Source organism: Polistes dominula, unplaced genomic scaffold, assembly GCF_049000335.1.
Source record: "Polistes dominula isolate Pdom_NZ unplaced genomic scaffold, Pdom_raw_medaka contig_78, whole genome shotgun sequence".
Lineage (NCBI taxonomy): Eukaryota > Metazoa > Arthropoda > Insecta > Hymenoptera > Vespidae > Polistes > Polistes dominula.
Window position 1 is genome coordinate 2,685,766 of NW_028301042.1, and position 22,593 is coordinate 2,708,358.

General features: G+C 29.3%; 1 protein-coding gene across 1 annotated transcript in view; it reads right to left on the reverse strand.

The window, feature by feature from the left end:
- Mhc (myosin heavy chain) overlaps positions 1-22,593 on the reverse strand; it is a 48,756-nt gene that overhangs the window by 19,050 nt on the left and 7,113 nt on the right. Inside the window, 11 exon segments of the mRNA XM_015331259.2 lie at positions 309-426; positions 897-1,318; positions 1,846-2,025; positions 6,658-6,828; positions 11,209-11,478; positions 11,970-12,107; positions 17,574-17,677; positions 19,370-19,468; positions 19,928-19,991; positions 20,246-20,472; positions 20,916-21,072. Coding sequence (XP_015186745.2) covers positions 309-426; positions 897-1,318; positions 1,846-2,025; positions 6,658-6,828; positions 11,209-11,478; positions 11,970-12,107; positions 17,574-17,677; positions 19,370-19,468; positions 19,928-19,991; positions 20,246-20,472; positions 20,916-21,072 — 1,950 coding nt within the window.

A 22,593-nucleotide genomic window follows, 5' to 3' on the forward strand; every position in this document is an offset into this window, starting at 1 on the left:
TTTTGTTTTCTTTTTTAAATAATCATCCTAAATGACACGAAATTATTATTCCAATTTAACGAATGAAAATTGTTAACTTTTATTCCAAATAATTGGAAAATCTTGCAATTATTAATTGCAAAGAAAGCATTGATAATTTTCATCATAATTCAAAAAAATATTGGAATAATATTTATGTGTTCATATAGTAATTATTTTTTTTTGTTTAGAAAACACGAAAAGAAATCTATCGGGGTAAATGTGGGGGGTATATGGGGGTCAAAGGGTCAAATCTCATTTTTTGTTTTTGTTTTGTTTTATCAACTAGCCTTTGTATGACCAATCCTATAGCTGTCTGGATCTAGACCAACTTCTTCAAGACATTTAGCAGCTGCAACCTTTGGTTCCTTTTGGGCTGCCATAGTAGCCGGTGCTAAGATCATGTAACTGTTCGACCACAGGATTAAACGTTTTTTTTTCTTCTATTTACTTTTCATTGAATTTACGAATTGTTTTACTACATTTATATATAAAAAAAACAAACAAACAAACTAACCAATTATCCTAAACTAATCTTGTAACGAAGAATTAAACTAAAATGAAAAGAAAAATGTAATATTTTAGGTTAGCAATTGGCCATCTATCGGCAAAATCTGCAATTACTCAGGGACCAATCCCATATCTATTCTTTAATCTTGACGACCAATCAGTGATCGCGCTATATAAAGGGGCGGGGACTAATTATAATAATACGTTCGTACATTTTTAATTGTAAATGTCATGTGTTTTAAACAAAAAAGGATACCAACGAGAAGAAAATGAATTATTTCAATACGTAAACGAGAACTAATCTTCTTATTTGGTATCCCTTTAGTTGAAACTTTTGTTTCGGATAGAAAAACATTCAAAATTCTTACCGTAATTTGAAGTCAGGATAAACCATTCTGTTGGGGAATCCTTTACGACAGATACGAATGCCTTCAAGTACACCGTTACATGTCAACTGATGCATGACCAAGTGTGAATCGATGACACCCGGTTGTTTCATTTCGTTCGGAATGATACAACGTACGAAATGAGGTTGTGTGGCTTTCAAGGTGGTCATCAGGTTGTTCAATTGTTCCTTGTAGGACGATGATACGGTTGAGAAACCACCACCCTTCTTACCACGTCCACCTTTGCCACCACCACCACCACCACCAGCATCACCGGATTGTCCGGGATGATCAGCAAAGATTTCGACCAACAATTTGTTTGATGATTTTTTGAATTGATCTACCACAGTGTCGTTCAGAGGATCCTTGTTCTTTTCTAGCCAACCAGTGATGTTGTATGGTACCTAAAACATTCAGGTATATATATTATAAGTATGTTAGTTTATATATATATGTGGGTGTATCAATTTTATAGGAAATGTTTTCTGTGATATGTTACCGTGAAAGATCAAAATTGTTATTTATTAAAATTCATCAGGGTGAATGTCAACATATACCAAATATTTGCCATTTTAGTGAAAGAACGAATTTTTTGATTTGATTATATTTATAATTATGATAAACATTAAATAAAAATTATATATAATTATTTGGACATAAACTATAGCAATTATGCTAATTTTTGTTTATAATTTTTTGGTAATAATTTTTGCAGATTTATATAATTTATAAATTTAATTATGAAATAATTATAAATTGAATTTATCAATTAAATTCTAATTTATAAATTTAATTATACTAAATTTAATTAAATAATTTATTTGTAATAATTTTATCAATTATTGTTGTTCAATTTGATCTTTTTTTTTTCTTTCATGGTAATATTAATAATAATTGTATTTTAATTGTAATATAAAAAGAAAAAACATACGTTGCCAGCATAATGGCCAATAGCAAAGTGAGCCGGTTGTTGACCTGGTTTAGGTGGTTTAGGTTTCAAGAAGTTAGGACTCTTGCCCAAGTGATTGTTGTTCAATTTTTCTTCAAATGTCTTGTCAGTGGCTTTCGGGAACATAGATTCTTCTTCAAGAATCGAGAGGATACCCATGGGCTAATTTTTTTTCCATAATAACAAAACAAAATGACAACGAAGATATTAGAAAAAAAAATTCATTTGTTAATGTTAAATTTAAGAAAAACCAAGAGTAACGTTAATATCATTACAAATTTAAAACAAAACTTGAAATATATTTTATTGTAATAATTTATTTAATAATTAATTAAGTCACATAAATGACTTTTGCAATATACGTTATTATTAGTATATTAAATATTATTATACAAATATAGTTTTATATTTTAGAGAAATGAATTTTGTTAAATTAATGTCTACTATTATTTAGGTTAATTTTAATATTTATAATTGTTTGTATTTGTTTATTGATTCAAACGTTTCTAATAAAATTAACGAACGCTACTCTTAGTAAATTTTGCATTATTATATTTTCTTTTTTTTTTTTTTATATATATAATTCTACTTTAACATTTTAATAAACGATACTATTCGTTACGAACAATATATTACATTGTAACAAAATATTAATTAATGTTAAAATGTAATAATAATTCTACAAATAATCTCGTTCAATTTTGTTCTTCTCTTTCACTGGACAAAAGGGACGATAACAAATTGATTAAATCTGTGAATATATATATATATATATATTGATTAAACAATAATTAAACAATAAAAACATAACAAAAGGATTAAATACAAACACGTGCAAATACACACAGACAGATAAAAAGGTAAGGCTAAGCGATAGTAATTGTATTGCAATTGAATATTTTTTTTTTTTATGCAGGTGAAACTTCTTTTGGGAAGAAAATTTTTCAAAGGACACGTGACAAAAATGAAAGGCTAAGGTTTAAATGGAAATTATTTCATTTCATATGGGTGTGAAGGGGAAAGAAAAAAATGAATTAAATATCGGAACGATTAATAATAATTGAAAAGGTATACAAAAAATGAAACGTAATTTTAAAGAAGTTTCACTTGATTAATTGTTTGTTTGGAACAAAAAAATTGATGTCGAGTCACACTCGACATAGGAATGTAAATAGGGTTAAATAATACTTTCTTCTACCACAATTAAATTTGTGTAAATTAATTATGAACAAAATGAATAAAACAAAAAAACAAAAAAACCGTATAAACGCGTAACACGTTTGCAATTTCTTTGTTTGGTTTATCATATTTTCCTTGAAAAAAAGGTTTGTATATTTTTATATTTTAATATTATATTTTTTATATTACATTTTTATATATTAACCTTTTAGGCACTACACGCCATTATAGTGGATTACGCGGATGCCATATTTGCAGTACGACGCGCAACTACAGTGACTTTCGCGGATAACCTCTTATCAAATATATTATATTTAATTTTATTATTAATTATTAAAGAGTAAATAGGTCAAAGTGAAAATATATGTGTACTATTTCTTTAAAAAAAAAAAAAAAGGAAAAATTATAATTAAATCATTAAAAACTAAACTCCAATACAATCGTGTAAAGAACAACATTGTTCATCGTCACACATTGCAGTTGTACCCGTTTACATGTAATTCTCGTTTAACCTTGTCGTACAAAGAAGCTAGCCGTGTTTAAGAGGTTAAATTTTTAATTTCGTTATACGTGAGTCGAGTAAAACGCTCGTGTCTAAAAAAAAATTATATAAGAAAAAAAAATAAAATGGTAGAACGAGCGCTAATACTCGGCTTTTACCTTTTCGATCAAATCGATCGTCGACTGCAAGTCCATACCGAAATCGATAAACGTCCAAGGAATACCCTCGCGTTCGTATTCCTCTTGTTCCAGGACGAACATATGATGATTGAAGTATTGTTGAAGTTTTTCGTTCGTAAAGTTGATGCAGAGTTGCTCAAAACTGTTGTACTGCATCGTCAATAAATCCATCCCAAGGATGACGATGAAGGTGAAGAAGAAGAAGAAGAAGAAGGAAGAAGAATAGAAGGAGAAGCGAACACGCATAATACAGAGAAAAAGAAACAAACAGAGAAAAAAGACAAAACTAGAGAAAAAGGGTTTTAACTTTCTCCAAATCTCCAAAAAAAAAAAAAAAGAGAAAAAAGAATTTAAAACAAAAAAAAAAAGTAAAAAAGCTCACAAATTGTATTTTCAAGTTTTTGTAGAGTCAAATTTTACGACGATTCGAACAAATGTGTTTTTTTTCTTGTTCTTATCGTTGAAAGTTTTTTTTTTTTTTCCTTCCTTGTTGGATAATCAGGATCACACTTTTGTTGTAAAAATTGTTTTCTTCTATTTTTTTTTTTTTGTATTCACGTGCAGAAAAAAAATAAAAAAGCTTCGCGTACGACCAATTGATTTTGCGCAAATACGAATATTCCTTACCGAAGGTTAAATTACAAATGTGTTTTATCATTTAACGATCGTTATTGTTATTAAATAATTATTAAAAAATATAACTAACAAGGGTTATGATCATAAAATACGTTTAACAAATTAAATTGAAATAATTTAATTCAATTTTCTGTTTTTTTTTCTTCGAAGTCTTCATTGAAGACAAAATAAAAATAAAATAAAATAATAAATTTTAACAATTTTCAAAATCGATCGTTGGATAAAACGCATTGGTAGAAAGTAAAAAAAAAAAAGGAAAAAAAGCAAAAAATGATGAGAATGAAATAATGAAGAAGGATAACAGACATGACATATAGAGATATAGCAAAATATAGGAAATGTTAATTAGAATATCCTATATTAGTAAAGATCTAGCAATTAATAATAATAATAATAATAATAGTAATAATAATTCCACATGCTCGAGCAGTCAGTCCATTCGATTCCTTAATAATTTTTTTTTTTTTTATTCGTTTGGTTTGGTTGAATCCACCTTGACAATCCCTCAGATATTTTGTTTTGTTTAATGCCAATTTGATCACCAACAAAATATTTGTTTCATAAAACAATCCTACCCAAACTGCTATATTTCCCCATATATACATATGTTATATTAATATATGTATATATTGGGGATTTGTTGTTGTTGTTGTTTGGGTATTGTTGGTTCTGTTGAGAGAAATTTTGGCTCGGAAATACCTTCTCGATAAGATCAATCGTCTGCTGTAGATCCATGCCAAAGTCAATGAACGTCCATTCGATTCCTTCCCTAGTATATTCCTCTTGTTCTAGTATGAACATGTGATGATTGAAGAATTGTTGCAATTTCTCATTGGTGAAGTTGATGCAGAGTTGCTCAAAACTGTTGAACTGCTCGACCAAGGGGGTTGATTGTGGTAAGGGTAAAGCGGAGAACGGAAAAGAAAAACAAAACAGGGGATAAACAGCTGTCATTAATTGCTGCTTTTATACGTCATTACTTTATGTTCTTGTTTGTTTCTTTGTTTTTGCCATAATTTTATTTTTAAAGAAGGATAGTAAATAAAGGTATGTGAGAGGTGAGGTAAGGGGTATAGCATAAGAGTTGTTAGGATAATAGAAACAAATCTGATCAAACAAATTGGCTAATTGACAATAAGTTTTTGATATTATTTGTTTCTATTTCATTTGCAAACAAATTGTGCTGGAAGTTTTATGCAATTGCTAAAAAACCAAGGGGTTTGCAATACAAAAAGGGGAATGGTTGTATTATAAGTTTTGAAATATAGTTTGCTTCTATTTCTAAAAAGAAAACAATGCTGTAGGTTTTATGCAATTGCTAAGAAAAAACAAGAGGTTTGCAATAGTGAATTGTTGTATGGGATTGCTATGATGATAGAAACAACCTAATTGAAACAAATTGACTAAATAAAAGAACAATAAGTTTCAATAATAATAAGTTTGTTTCTATCTTATTAGCAGATGAAAGATACACATATAGATGTATGTTCGATGAAATATAAAAGCAATTTAGATATAATCATGTTTGTGTCATATTGTTTAACATGATTACGATACGGATCGCTTATTATCACAAGGAAGTATCGATTATGATATAATTGGATAAACAAAAATAAATAAAGAGAGATATATATATACATATTTGTATATGATCCTTCAGAATGATCCTCGTATTTGCTAGAATTTCATTTAATTTTGGGTATATGCGTTCAAACGAAAGTAAAAGAAGAAAAATATCATTTTTATAATAAATCTTCTTGTACGATCGTTAATTAACATAATTCCACATGCAAACGTAATAAAGTATCGAGAAAGAGAGTAATAATAATAATAAAAAAAATATAAGAAACACATGATAATAGTGTGCATAGAAAAAGGGGTAGGGGGTTGTGCGTATGGGGTTTGTAAAACGATTTTGGGGTACTCGTACTAGGTACCTTAGTGTTCGACAATATCATGTTTCAAATATTATCGTAGAATTTGTGAACAAAGCGATATAAACAAATGGCCAATTTTACACATACTAATCAGCAAAAAAAAACAAAATTGGACCGATTTTCTTGGACGGTTTTGTTCCTGTTGTTGTTGTTCTTGTTGTTGTTGGTAATTTGCATTAATCATTCATTCATTAATCATCTTCATTCGTTATCATCATCAGCAGCAACATTGTTATCGTTGTCGTAGTTGTTTTCATCGTCACCAAAACGATTTTTCATCGTCAACTTTCATTTACCTCCTGAGGCTAGTTTTTCTGCCCTTTTTTATTTGATTTATTAATTAGTTGATTTAATTGAATACCTTTTCAATTAGCTCGATACAAGCTAGCAAGTCCATTCCAAAATCAATAAAAGCCCAATCGATGCCCTCCTTCTTGTATTCCTCTTGTTCTAGTACGAACATGTGATGATTGAAGAATTGTTGCAATTTCTCGTTGGTGAAGTTGATGCAAAGTTGCTCGAACCCATTGAACTGGTTTTGTTTTTGTTTTTGTTTTTTCATTTTGTTTTAATTTTTTGTTCATACCACCAATTTTATTGTTGCAATATGACCATTCGTATGCGGCAGATCGATGCACGACGGGAAGTGAGAAGTGAAAACGTAAAAGAGAAACACAGGAACAAGAAGAACAATCATTATGGTGCATGCCAATTTGTTTTTTTTTCTTATATTTTTGTTTTTGTGTGTGTGTGTGTGTGTTTATTGTATAAAAAAACAAAATAAGATACAAAAAAGAATATAGGAATAAAAAGTAGAATTAAAAATTCATTAAAACGGTTTATACAAAATGATATTTGTGATTTTTTTCGAATTGTTTGTTTCTGATGTGTTTTATGTATTGAAATTTTGAGGTTATGTTTGATCATTTGACAAAATTCATTAAAATGGTTGTACAAAATGATATTTGTGATGTTTCCGAATCATTTGTTTGTCCTGTGTTTTATATATTCAGATTTGGAGGTTATGTTTGATCGGTGAATGCAAGTTTGCACAAGACGTTTTGAAAAAATTCATTAAAACGGTTGTACAAAATGATATTTGTGATGTTTTCGAATCGTTTGTTTTATGTATTGAAATTTTGAGATAATGTTTGATCATTTGCAGGACAATTCGACAAATTGGAACGATCATATTCACGTTCAACGAAGATTCCTTTAAAATCCACACCATTGGGCCCACGTTGACAAATATTGCTACGAAAAAACTGGCTAAGCGGTAAAAATCTATGTAAAAAAAGAAAAAAGAAAAAAGAAAGAAACGAAACAACAGAAAATAGGACAAACTTGATAGGAATATGGAATAATAAGGTTTTTTTTTTGTTGACAACGAGACAAATGTCAAATAAAAGGATATAACAGTGGACGATCACTTTTGCTGTCAATCGTAAAAGCGTTAAATTGAATAAAAGAGGAAAAAAAACCCAGGAAAAAACTCTAAGAATAAAAAAAAAAAAAAAAGAACAAAAGAAATTAAAAACAATAATTATTATGCAACTCTCCGTGAAGTAATTTGTTCACGGATAACATTCATCCATTTTCTCTTTCCTCGGAGATGGATTTGTTGGTTGGTTTGTTTTTTGTTTTTTTGTTCACAGTACTTTGTCGTCGTACTCTTTTGATACAGTTTGTTGTATTTTTTTTTTTTTTTGAGGAATGAAGGGGTTTTGGATCATTTTGGTACCTTCTCAATTAATTCGATACATGCGAGGAGATCCATGCCAAAGTCTATGAACTCCCATACAATGCCCTCCTTAGTGTATTCTTCTTGTTCGAGGACGAACATGTGGTGGTTGAAGAATTGTTGGAGCTTCTCGTTGGTGAAGTTGATACAGAGTTGCTCGAAACTGTTGAACTGTTCGAGCAAGAAATTTAAAAAACCGGGGCATGCGTTTGTATTCAAAGTCAGAGGAATTTTGATAGTTGATCATTCGAAACAACAACAGGGGTCCTTTTCGTTTCGATATTCCTTAAATTTGCGTATTTCCTTTTTTTTTTTTTTTGATTTTGTACAAATATGAGATGTGAATTCTTTTAATCTCATATAAATATGTGTGTGTATGTGTGAGAAATAAATACATACAATATTACAAATATAATTGTAATATTACGGCACGAATTGAAATTTGTCGTGCTTTTGTTTTGTTTTGGTATATTGTCAATCATTTGTTTTGTTCGTACATACAAATGATGTGATTATTGTTATTATTATACAAAAAGTATCTTTTTTTTGTGGGGGGGGGGAAATTAAAATACTTGGTACATACTGTAGTCAATTTATGGTATTAGTTTTTCAACTACTACTGCAAAATGTAGCTTTTATGGGGGTATTCAACGAATTCAAAGTGTCAGACTACGAGTAACTTTGATACCAGTGGTTCTCAATCATTTTTTTTTGTCTTCAGGAACACTTGACTTTTGATATTTTATTATACCGAATATTTACGACACTACAATCAAAATAAAGTACATAATTTATAAAAATAATTGAATTATTTTTTTAACTATGTAAATTTGACTTTTTTGTTGTTGCAATAAATAAAAGGATGAAAACATTTGTAATAATTTGACAAATTAATAAGTGTTCAACGAATCACCGATTGAGAATCACTGATTTAGACCATCCCTCGTTCATCTACGGACGGTTGACACACAAGTACTTGGTTGATTTATTTTTCTTCTTCTTTCCAAATACTTATGGGGTTAATAATATTCTACGTGAGGTCCACTGTTTCACTGCCGTTATTATAAAATATACAAAAATTATTTAAAAAAAGAAAAAAACGAATTTACTTCCACTTTTTTTTTGTTTATTTCACCTACTTGCAAAACGCCTATCTCGATTTCATCCAAGATTATTCCAATCGTCATATTTCCAAAGAACGTCGAACGAAAATATTCACAAACAAGGATGTAAGTGGGGGAAGAGAGTGAATTTCTCCCCTCCCAATTTTTTTTTTACAAACGACAAAGTCTAATTCTAAATACCTCATGCTTTCTAGACAAAAAAAAATAATCATTTTTAGGATCAAAACAACATCTGAGAACAAACACCACCTTGTCTAAAGAAAAAAGATAAAAATTCATATTAAAAAGTATCAACATTCTGTGAGATACATTACAAAGGTTGAAGGGTTTTACAGAGAAACAAAATACTTCAAATATATCGAGCTTGAAAAGGTGTGAAAATTGGGGTGTGTGTGTGTAAATTTGTTACAATAATAAATACAATCATGAAAAATTCGTGTAACAGAAAATTATCCATAAACAACGTGAAATAGATATACTGTTTGGAAGATAATACGTGAGTCATGCCTATGGGGGTAGTGGTGGGGGTTTTAAATACAAATGTGTAACAACCAGGAATAAATAAACTATTTTATAATAAACAACAAGATCAAATTATCGTACAACGTGAAATATATATACTATTTGGAAGATAATACGTGAGTCATGCCTATGGGGGTAGTGGTGGGGGGTTTTAAGTACAAATGTGAACAACCAGGAATATAAATAAACTATTTTATAATAAACAACAAGATCAAATTATCGTAAAACATGAAATATATATATGTATACTAACATATATATATATACTATTTGGAAGATAATACGTGAGTCATGCCTATAGGGGTAGTGGTGGGGGGTTTTAAATACAAATGTGTAACAACAACGAATAAATAAACTAATTGGGAATAAACGAAGATGAAGAATTAGAAATAATCATAATAATAATAATAATTGTGATACCTAATGGACAAAATCGTGCCACTAATTTTTGGGGGTGAGGAGTGGGGGTTGAAGAAGATAATAAAAATACACTCGAAGGATATTGTCCAGAGAGAACAGTCAAAGAAGAACAATTGTTTTGAACGTTTTTTAAACGTTGTTCGTTTTTTTGGGGGTGAGGGTAGGGGTAATATTTGTAGTCCCTCAAAATGAGGGATACCTTTTCAATTAGCTCGATACAAGCTAACAAATCCATTCCAAAGTCAATGAAAGCCCAGACGATTCCTTCCTTTTTATATTCCTCTTGTTCTAGTACGAACATGTGATGATTGAAGAATTGTTGCAATTTTTCGTTGGTAAAGTTGATGCAGAGTTGTTCGAAACCGTTGTACTAAAGAAAAGGGGCCCACCAAAACGAATTTATCTTCGTGTAAAGGGGTACAGTTGAAAAAAAAAAAATGAATTTTATGGGAGGAAGATGATGTTCCTCTGATTTTTGTTTTTTTTTTATCGATCGATGTGGTACGTAAAAAAATATATTTGATGGGGTTTATTTATCGTTTGGGTTTTTTTGCTATATTTTTTTTGTTCCTCTCTTTTATGTGAATAATACGAGTTATATTGTTGTGTATCATATTTTTGAACTATTATGTTTCGTTTTTAATTATTTATGTATATATATATGTGAAAAATTATTTTAAAAAATATATTTATAATTAATACTATCATATGTGTAATAAAAAAAATGAAATATGTTGAAGTTTCATTAATCCAACTCGTTGACGATTTTTAAAACCTTTTTTTGGTTCTTACGCAACCCATATATTAATAATTATATAAATATATATATAATTATAAAAATAATATAATAATATAATAAAACTTTAAAATTTTGTGCTTCCAGAAATTTTTCAGGTTTTTTAGCAAAAAAAAAAAACGTTAATGCCATCTATCGACAATCGGCACGAACTTTTTGGACAACCCAATATATTATTTAAATAATTATTAAGAAATATAAAAATGATAAAAATCGTCATCGATTGGATAAATGAATCAAATTGAAATTATTTGAAATATTTTCAATATATTATAATAAAAATGATTATATGGAAAGAAAAATACTTACGTCGAAAATCTCAAAACCAGCAATATCTAGTACACCAATAAAGTGTTGTCTCTTTTGTTGAGTATCCAGGGTCTCGTTACATTTCTTGACCAACCATTTGAACAATCTGTCGAACATGGCTTTCGACATGGCGCCTACTGAGTAGGCTACTTGATCTTTGTTACGACCTTGGGTTACGAACTCGTTACCGACCTTGATCCTTGGTTTCAACAAGTTCTTGTAAAGGTCGGCACAGTCGCAACCAAGAAGTTTTGCGACCCTTTCACCTTCCTATAATATTATTATTATTATTTTGTCATCATTATTTTTATTATACAATATTTTATTTTAGTAAAATTTCAAACATATAATTTTACTAAAATTACGGGACCTATAGACCCACAGCCTGCATAAGACCCAATTAGTAATTTTCTGCTTTTTAATTCACTTTGTTTTTTAATATAACTGATTACTACTTGTGTCCCACTACCCCATAATTAACCTAACCTCTAAATCGAAAATTTACAATACGTTTATTGACTTCAGTAGTAATCAGTTTATTACAAATTTATCACTAGTGTGAACATAGTCAATAATTCAATTGATGTTTAATTACATTTATGTGAATTTGGTTTTCATTTGTGTTTTTTAGTTACTAATTTTTAATAGTCTCTAACATATGAATCCTTTTGATATAAAAAATTAAAGTATAAGACTTATTAGAAAAATGTTTCAGTTAATTCTTGTTCTAACCTAAAAATATGATTTTTGTGAATTTTTACCTCTGTACCATCAGCTTCAGCCTGTTCTTCTCGACCCCTTTGTTTGAACTTCATGCCACCCATGTGCATAACAGCTGCGGTGATCTTGTAAATGTTGTCCTTTTCCTCTTGCGTGAAACCCAACACATCGAAGGCTTGCTACAGAAATAAACATGAAAAATATTCTATCAATTATACAAATTTTTTTACACTTTTTTCTTGTTTCTTTTTTATTCGTAACAGGAACGACGATTTTGAGGTTAGAAATTTGGAATACAATTTTAAAAAATTTGATCACAAATTTATATAATTAATTACATTTACGTAAATATTTTTGCGCATTAATTCGAAGCTTTTTAAAAATGGCGAATGCTACAACTTCTGAACATTTTTTGTTTTCGTGACGGAATCAACGATTTTAAGGTTAGAAATTTGGAATCAAATTTTAAAAATTTGATCAAAAATTTATATCATAAATATTTTTGCGCATTAATTCGAAGCTTTTTAAAAATGGCGAATGCTACAACTTCTGAACATTTTTTGTTTTCGTGACGGAATCAACGATTTTAAGGTTAGAAATTTGGAATCAAATTTTAAAAATTTGATCACAAATTTATGTAAGAATGATACATTCCTGTTACGAATCAAATCTCATAGTAATTAATATTTGTTTTTATATTTTTTGCGCATTAATTCGAAGCTATTTAATGGCGGCTGCTTGATTAATAATAAACAATAATAATAATAATTAAAAAAAAGGAAGCACACAAGGACGAGAGACAATCGACGTTGTTAATCTTAAAAAACGTTCGAGTAAAATGTTTTTTTTTTGTTTTTACGAAATACTCTAATTAAAAGTAAAAACAAAACAAATCTGTGATAAGAATCAAAATTTCAAATTACTCGTACGTTTATCGAGGAAGAACAAAGTAGCATAAGCGTGAAAATTGAATTTAAAAAAAGAAGAGAACGCATTTGTAAGCAACTGTAAAAGAAAAAAAAAATAAAGAAAAGAAGCTTTGCTTAAAATTATAGCAAAAAAAAAGAAAAATGAAGAATAAGTGAAGAAAAATGTATGAAAAAAAAAAAATACATAAGATAACAAAAAATTGCTGAAGCTGAAGCTGAGCTTGTGTCATGTAGCCGCTTCTTTTTCCCTAAACACGAATGAAAATTAAAATCAAATTTCTCCCATCTTAAAACAAAGAGAGAGAGAGAGAAAGAGAGAGAGACAGAGAGGGAAAACAAAATAGAAATCACAAAAAGCAAAAGATGATTATAAACGAAATCTAATTAATTTCGTTCTCATACGTAATATGATTTTTGTTTTACCTTTTACATGTCAAAACATTAAACAGGAATAACTACAACAACAATAATAATAATAATAATTACAAAGAAGGTACAAGAAGAAGAATAATAAGATGATGAACAATGTTGCAAGGGGTAAAATAATACGAAGAAACAATATCTCGTTCGCAAACGATTATAATTCTCACGTAATGATTCGTTTCATCAACTGGAGAGGGGAAGGGGGTGTCGTTCAGTGCAGTTGAAAGGGCTTGGGTTTGTCTACGATGATAATTTAGACTCTCAATGAGCCTAATTCAATCAGATAGTGAAAGAGAACAAAAATAGAAGAAATGTGTTCTCTTAAGGGTTGATTTTACCAACGACCTTTGTACTTTCTCATGGTTTAGGGTTGAAGAAATAAAGAATTTCAATTGACCCCTTTAAGTTGCACGCTCGAGTTAATTCAAGTGGCGTTGTATTTTATGCTGCTATAATTGTTCACACTCAAATTTAATCGATAATTGACAATAAACGATGAAAATGTTTTAAATTGTGTTTTTTTACATAAAAAAATTTGATTTTTCTTGACCGGTTTAAAAAACAAAAAAAAGAACTGTGCGTTAAGGGGTTAATAATTTCACTTATTGGACTAAAGTAATCCAAAAATTATGATCATACGTTGGATTATAATTTAAACTTAATATTATACATCATTAAAATAATAAAAATATTCTATTTAAATAATAATACTCGATCATTGTTATCCTTAACAACAAATTCAAAAAAAAAATCAATTGATTTGACTTGTAAAAAAAATAATGATCATAAGAGAAAAGAATTTCACTGATATTTCAACCATCCAAGTTAAAGTACTGGTTTTCTAATATGCGAGGGGGAAAAAATAAAGTAAAATAAAAAACTAATGAACAAATTAACCCTTTCGTTACTAGTCGTAATAAGAGAATTATATTTCTACGAATGGGTTAATTGGAGTAAACAACTGGAAAAATGATTAACACAATATACACATATATATATAATAATTGGGAACAATTTCTAAAGAATACTTAATCTTACAATTTTTTACGGGGTACTACCAAACAGAGATAATTGAAATTATCTACAAGATAAAAGAAAATAAACAAATGTCATAAACATTTATGACAATGCTAAACTACGTACGATCAACATTGTATAATAAAGTGATCGAACATATATATAATAAGACAAATATATAAAAAGAAGAGTGGGGGCAGAAAGAGGCGGGGCCAACAAGTAGTGGGAGCAGAAAGTGGCAAGGCCAACGAGTAGTGGGGGCAGAACGTGGTGGGGGCAACAAAAGGTGGGGGAGTCTACAAGAAGAATAATAAGAAGAAATTGATAGATAATTAAAAAGTAATGAAATATAAGAAGGAATTTTCCTGACAATTGGTTTTTGTACCAATTTTTCTTTTGAATTTGACTTACGTCGGTAAGTTGACATTCCTCTCCGTCATCAACGTTGGGGATCGTAACTTTTCCTTGCGCGACGTTGTGATAGTCATATATGTCGTTGGATAAGAGACATTTTTCTGCGAATCATTACGAAGAAGAAAGTATAGATAAACAATTTGTTTATAATTAAAAAGATTCCATCCAATTTTTCCATTTTTGTTTTGTTTTTCTTCTTTTCGTTGAATCCTTGATTTATTTTTTTAATTCTCATTTTAATTTTCAATTCACATATATATATATATAGAGAAGTATGGAAACAAATCGAGAGGAAATAATTTAATAAAAATTTCGAGACGAAATTTATACGAAAGAATTTCTCCTAAAAAAAAAAATAAATGAAGAAACGGCTTTCGAGATAGACAGATATGAGAAAAAATAAAATCAATAATGCGAAATCATGACAATTATGATGATTATGATGATGATGATGATGATGATTATGCTGATCGGGGAGCGAGGTACCGTTGGGGGGGATTAAATTGTTCCTTCTCTCCTATAATTTTTGTTTTAGTTCTTTTTTGTCGATTAATAATTAAATTTGTCCCTAACTTCCTTACGTCCCCCAATCTCCCCGCACCCCGATTGCGCCGGCAAGCAGATGCTTTTGCAAGCGGGGGAGCGAGGGGATGGTTCCTGTCGAATCTTCAGCCAGATTTCATGCCACCTTGAGAGATCAAGAGAAACACTATGATTAGATAGATCCAAATTTTTATATATATCAAAAATAATATAACATATATATACATTAACTGTATTTTGATACAACATATTAACTTATTCAATACTAACGAACCCAAATAGGGGGTTGTTATCGTATCCCTGACCCATTTAAGGGTTGTATTACACTAAATCTGAATTATACTAATAATTTAAACATTGGTTACTATTTATAAATAAAACTTTATGTAAAAATTTTGTATTTTATTCGATATAGTATAAAAAAATATTTGTCAAATTAATGGAATAAAAAAATAAAATAAAATGAAAAATTGTAAAGATGATCAAGGCGACATGAACTTTGGTGAGGATCATAAGAACCTTTCGGGGGATGGACTTACGTCCGTAGCTTCCATCTCCGAGGCGTCGTTAACTCCCGGAATTCTGGTCTTACCCTGGCTAATATACCAGTAGTCCCCAATTCGGTTGCTCAGGAAGGTCATTTCTGTATTATACGATAATCCCCTAGCTTATGTTTGGGTTCATTACGAGGAACAATATCGTTAATTAATTGTCTTTTTTTTTTTTGGAATCAAACTACGATACAGTTCCTCGTTTTATGTATTTATTGATTACGTAAAGAACTTTTTTGATTATTTTTCTTTTTTTTTTTTTGTTTAATTGAAATATTATCATGTGAAATATAAAATATACGATGAAAAGTTCTTTACGCGTTTGATGATGACACGGTTACATATAATGATAATTGCTGAAAACAAAATCAAACGAAAGCAAATAGAGATAGACAGAAAAATGAAATACGAGAAAAAAGAGAGAGAAAATAGGAAATAGAAGAAGAAGAAGAATAGATAGAGAAGAAGAAGAAGAAGAAGAAGAAGAAGAAGAAGAAGTAGTGAGACTGAAAGTATAGTAAAACAGTATGAAAAGTTCCCACAGTGTCCAATCTAATGTAGCTGTAAAAATGTGGATGATTATCATAAGTGTATTAAGTGTAGGCATATAAAACGATAGAGCTGAAAGAGAGAACACGAAAAGAGAGAAAGATAGATGGATAGATAGACAGATAGATAGATAGATAGATAGATAGATAGATAGATAGATAGAGAAAGATAGTAAGACAAACAGATAGATGCCAAACAGACAGACATTGATAAAGATCCTACAAAAAAATATGAGCATTTTGAAAACATTAAGAGCAAAAATATTTGTTCAAAAGCAGATTTAATAAATGCATAGCGATAATTAATCATCAAAAATAAAATAATAATAATTATTATTATTATAATAATAAACATATACAACATAATGTTACTAGATATTTATATCGTTTAAGGTTTTGCACTTTAAATTCAACCCTTTTATCTTGCAATTTAATTAGAAATGACGGGATTTGACATTTGCAGGAATGAACTTTCGAGTTTCCTAATATGCCAATTAAATTTAACCTTTTATTTTGCAATTTAATTAGAAATGGCGGGAAAATTTGGTATTTACGGGAATGAACTTTCGAGTTTTCTAAATGCCAATTAAAAATTCAACCTTTTATTATCTTGCAATTTAATTAGAAATGGAGGAATTTGATATTTGCAGCAATGAACTTTCGAGTTTCCTAAATGCCAATTAATAAAAATATTTAATTAGAAAAAGGAATAAATTTTAATTAAATAATAAGAAATAATATAATAAGTAGATAGAATTTCGGAAAAAAACTGAATACTGGAAAATCGACTATTTGAAATACCGGGGGGATTCGACCTCAGGAATCTTCGCTTTTTAGACGATTACTTAACCCATTGAGCTATTCAAGACTAACAAAAAAAGTTTCTAAAAATGCTTATATAAATATTTAGTATCGTATGACAAGTATTAACGTATATATAACATTATATTATTAATGTAATATATAATGAGAGACATTGTATTTGACAATTATTTGACTTGATCCCATAAAAATTTTAAGTGCAAAACAAATATATCCATATAAATATATAGTTACAATATATTATTATATATTTTGTTTGTTTGTATGTTTGATTGTTTGTTTATTTGTCGTTAACGAATCCTGGATTTGCTATTCTTCCAGGATATAGAAAAAGTAGAATTAATTTTTTTTTGTTTTTTTTTTTTTTGAGGAAATTGATTAGAATCGCATGCACTTACGTCGGTAACCAAAAGTTCCTCGCCGTCATCGAGACCAGGAATAGTCGTCTTTCCTTGCGACACAAAGTAGTAGTCGTGGATGTTGTTGGACAGCAGCAACATCTCTACGAGGGTCGTAATAAAAAAGAAACAAAAATCATGCACGGGGTTAATGAAATCACAAACGACCGAGACCACGTAATTCCTAGTGGCTTTCCTTCGGGGGTTTGGGGCTTTTGGGGTGGGGGTTGTTTGTATATGCTGGGCTAGTTTGAGTCATGGTAATTCAAACTACATTGAGAATATTTACGAGGGTGAGGAGTGGTTCATCTACAAAGCTTTTCGATGATTTCATCGTCATCAAAAATCTCATCTTGTGGTACTGAAAATTATGACTGACCCGTTTTCTGGGGATTGTCATAAATTGAAAAAAAAACCCACACTTCACTTTTTAACATTGTCCTTGAATTTAATTTCAATCATATAAACGTAACTTTGCTACTTTTAAACCCTGAAGCAAATTTGTTTTTATATTTCAATCTATAAATGCATTGATCTTTGGACAATGTTTAAAGTGTAGGGGTTTTTTTTTGCAATCTGTATTCATAATGTCTATAAAAAGTGTCATAATACTATTTTATAACATATCGGTACTTCAAGTATTCCATTGTCCATCAGAGAATGGTAGTCAACCAACACAATGTCCTTTGCCTATGATGGACATCATAAAATTCAAACACACATTTTTCTTTCATAACAACCCCGGTGTCATAATTCCTCTAATCAATTAAATAAAACATTATAATTCTCTTTACAATTTAATTCATAACATATTTTTAAAAAAAACACACACACCAGTGTTTTATGAAAGAATTAAAAAAAATTGAAAAGATTTCGACGAAGTAGAAGATCCTAACGAAATCTTTTCAACGATCAACTAAAGGGTAAAAATACGATTAAAGAATAAATTGTAGAATTAAAAAAAAAAACTGTATGTATGTATATGTATATGTATATAAAAAGGGGTGGGGGGTAAAACGAGGAAAATAAAAAAAAACAATAGAACGTAACAAAACATAAAAAAGAAACAAAGATATAAATCTAGGCATAGACAACAAAAGTAAAAATAAGGCAAAATTAGGCGGCGAGCATCTTTCCCCCTTGAATTCCCTTCCCTCCCCCCTGCGACATCTTCATCAGGTGCAGGTTCTTACGTCGGTAAGTTGCAATTCCTCGCCGTCATCAACGTTTGGAATAGTTGTCTTGCCCTGAGCGATGAAGTAGTAATCTTGTACGTTGTCCGACAAACAGCACATGTCTGCATGGAAGGATTATGGTCAAAAGGTAAACGATATTTTTAATTAAAAACAGGATAAATATGATGAACATGATGATCGTGATGACACGTTTGTAGAAACCATTCCTAGTATCCTGAACTGTGTGTTCCTGAACAATTATATTAATTGCTAAATAAATCATTCACAAATTAGTATCGTCTCATCCAGGATCTGTGCTTATCATCATCGGTTTACATCTTCTCTGGAAGGGTTTAGGGACAAGGGAGTCCACAATTGTCAACTTAAGAATAAGAAATATTGTTCTGATAAACGAAACCTAATTTTTATATTGTCAAATGGAATATCATTAACCTAAATATGTTTCAAATATAAATGTGAACAATTGTTAACCTGATCAATTTAAAATTGATATGATATGATAATTGAAAGTATTGAATTGTTAATGAAATTTTAAATGATCAGGTTAATATTGTTCTTTGGAATTATGTCATAATTTATTGAAATGTTTGATTTTCTTACCCTTTAACCCTTTAACAGATCCGGACATCATTTGGTAGAAGATGTGATAGGAACGTTCCAAACTCTGTTGAGAAATGACACGAGCCTTTTCCAATAGATCTGTTAAAGTATACAAAGAATTATTGATATATATTTTATAATATTATCATTTTTAATATATATATTATCTTTCTTTATTTATTTATCAGATATATTGTGCAGGTTATATTCCTATTTTAATTTTTATATGTAAAACAGAAACTGTGATTGTCAAATTATACTGTGTATGTTTGTGTGTCGCAATTTATTGGTTTGTACTGTTAAATCCCTTCTGAAAGGTGAAGGGAAAAGATTTAACAAATGTTGTATATTATAAATAAATTAATATAAGTACTTTTGATAGAATTTAATGAATACAATTTTCTGTTAGGTTTATTCAATTTAGTAGTTGGTTTGTTTCAATCTTTGGATTGTCAGTTTAGTTTATTAAACTTCTTTATTAATGTAAACCTACTTTATATTTCAAATGTTAATATTTTATTAGATAATTATTATTGTTTAATATTTTCATTTACTTACAAGTCTCAATATCAGCACCAGCCAGTTTTCCAGAGGGACCGAAGTGAATACGGATGAATTTACCCTAAACATTTAGAGAATACAATTATTTAATATAATATGTTGATTATAATACAATCTTCCTATGTCGAGTGAGACTCAACATTCCTTATTCTAGTCAAACTGAATTAACTTCCTTGATTCTTTTCATTAAAATATAAATTGCATTCTTAAGTCAAATGTGACTCGACATTTCAATCTCAGATGATCCTTAGTCGAGTCTCACTCATTGAAATATAATATTTAATACAAAGTTATAAATATTAGAAATGAACTTACGAAACGCGAGGAGTTATCGTTACGGACGGTCTTAGCGTTACCAAAGGCTTCCAATACAGGATTAGTTTGGACGACTTGATCCTCAAGAGAACCCTTCTTCTGACTAGTATCTTCAGTTTTCTTTGTCGATGCACCGACAGTCGCAAAATAAGCAATTACTTTTTTCGTGTTTTCAGTCTTACCAGCACCAGATTCACCGGTAATCAACATAGACTGATTTTCACTGTCTGTAAAGAACAAAGAAATTTGTTTAGGTTCTACATCATTAAAACAAATATATGGATCAGTTTGTATTGAATTTTTTATTAACATTTTGCCGTTCGCACGTTTCATCAAAATTTGTTCATTTGACACCGATAGAACTTATTTACATCATTTTATTAATGACATAAATTGTACTAATTTTGTAATTAGTTTCTCATAAGTTTTTCAATGGTATTCCTCTATATTTTTCTGTATTATTTTGTTTATTTATTTATTCATATTTTATTGGATACTTTTAGTATTTATCTTTTAAATGAAACCACCCACATAAAGTGGTTGTCCGATAATTTTCGCATGACACCAACGTGGTGCCATAACGAACGGCATAATGTTAAGAAAAATAGAATTACTTCGTTTTGTTGTTTTTCTTATTTCTGTAAATGTATTAATTACTGTAATTACTTACTGGTTAACATGTTGACATAAGCACCGTCAGAAATGGCAAAGATATGGGGTGGTACTTCATTACGTCTTTTACCACGATACAATTTAGCGCATCTTTGGGTATAGACGGGGAATCTTTTGTAAGGATTAATGGCAACGCAGAAAAGTCCAGAATATGTCTGAAATAATAATAATAATATATACATATTTATACATAAATTAACGTGTAATAAAACAACATTTGTCATGGAGAAAAATTGTTGTTCATTTTTTGAAATAAAAAAAATAGAAAATAAAAACAAATTATAAAAAAGCAAGAAGAAATGACAAGAGAAAAACAACACGTAGAAAATAAAAATGAAACAATTTCCCATTTGTTGATAATTGGCCGGTCTGCGGTCTCGTGCATTGCTGAAATGATTTTTAAAACCCTTTTGCCTTACAAAACTTCAAATTTAACCAACACATGTGACAGGTTTATACAATTTTTACTTCAATAAATCATGGAAAAAAATTAAAACTGAAATTTTAAATCGTAGGGCCAAAGGGTTTTTAAAGTAAACACATAAAAAACGACATTGAATCCATATTTGTTTAATTTTGAGGATTCTTTTGTTTTTTATTTTAATTAAATAAACGACTCGTGTCTCGAAACGAGTGTTTTGTTTTTTTTTTTGAGGTTTTTTTTTTTTAATCACAGAAAAAAATAATCAAACGATTTGATCATTTACACAAGGATATTTTGCAAGCAATAATATCATGAAGGTAACAACAAAATATAACACATAAAATCAAGTTTATCTCAGTCACAATAGATAAACGAGAGGGAGGAACTGAGAAGGAGTGGTGGAAATAAGAAGGAGTGGGGGTAATGAAGGATGAAAAGACGACATTTTGAGAAGAAAATCGTATTAGAACAATTATTATTATAATCATTGGCGACAAGTCTTAATGTCGTTTACCAATGTAGGAAAAATAAATTATTTATATATATATATATATGTACGTATTTATATATATATATATATAAAAGAAGAATAAAACAATTCCTATAATTGGAATAGTTTAAAACGTCGGTGGCACGTTAGGGGTGCTTTGTAACGACGTATTTCATCAACACCATCGTTTTGTCTGATAAAACGATTCGAAGAGACAAACAATCAACGAAAGAAAGAAAAATAGAATGAGAAAGAAAAAAAGAACATCAAATTGAGAATATTTCTATACATAATTGGAAATGAAACAAAAAAAAAAAACAAAAAAAATATTAACAAATCGACGAGAATATTCTCGTCCAACAAAAGAAAAAAAAAGAAAACAAATAACAAAAGATTATTGTTGTTCTTTCAATCATAATTCTCGTTTAAATAGTACATTTTGTTAATCTTTTAGGCACAGCTAAATGAATTCAAATGTGTGACGAACCACAATATGGCTGTTCTTTCTACGTAAGTACATTTTAATTAAAGTTTTTTATAATTAAATTATAATTTTTTGCAAAAAAAAAATGATTTAACTTGGACAATTTACTTTAATAATTAATAATAAAATTACGTATAATATATTTTAAAAGATGTTATCCGCGAAAGCCACTATAGTTGCGCGACGCATCGAAAGATGGCATTCGCGAAAATCACCATAGTGACGCGTCGTATTAGAAGATGATATCCGTGAAAGCCATTATAGTGGCATTAAGTAAG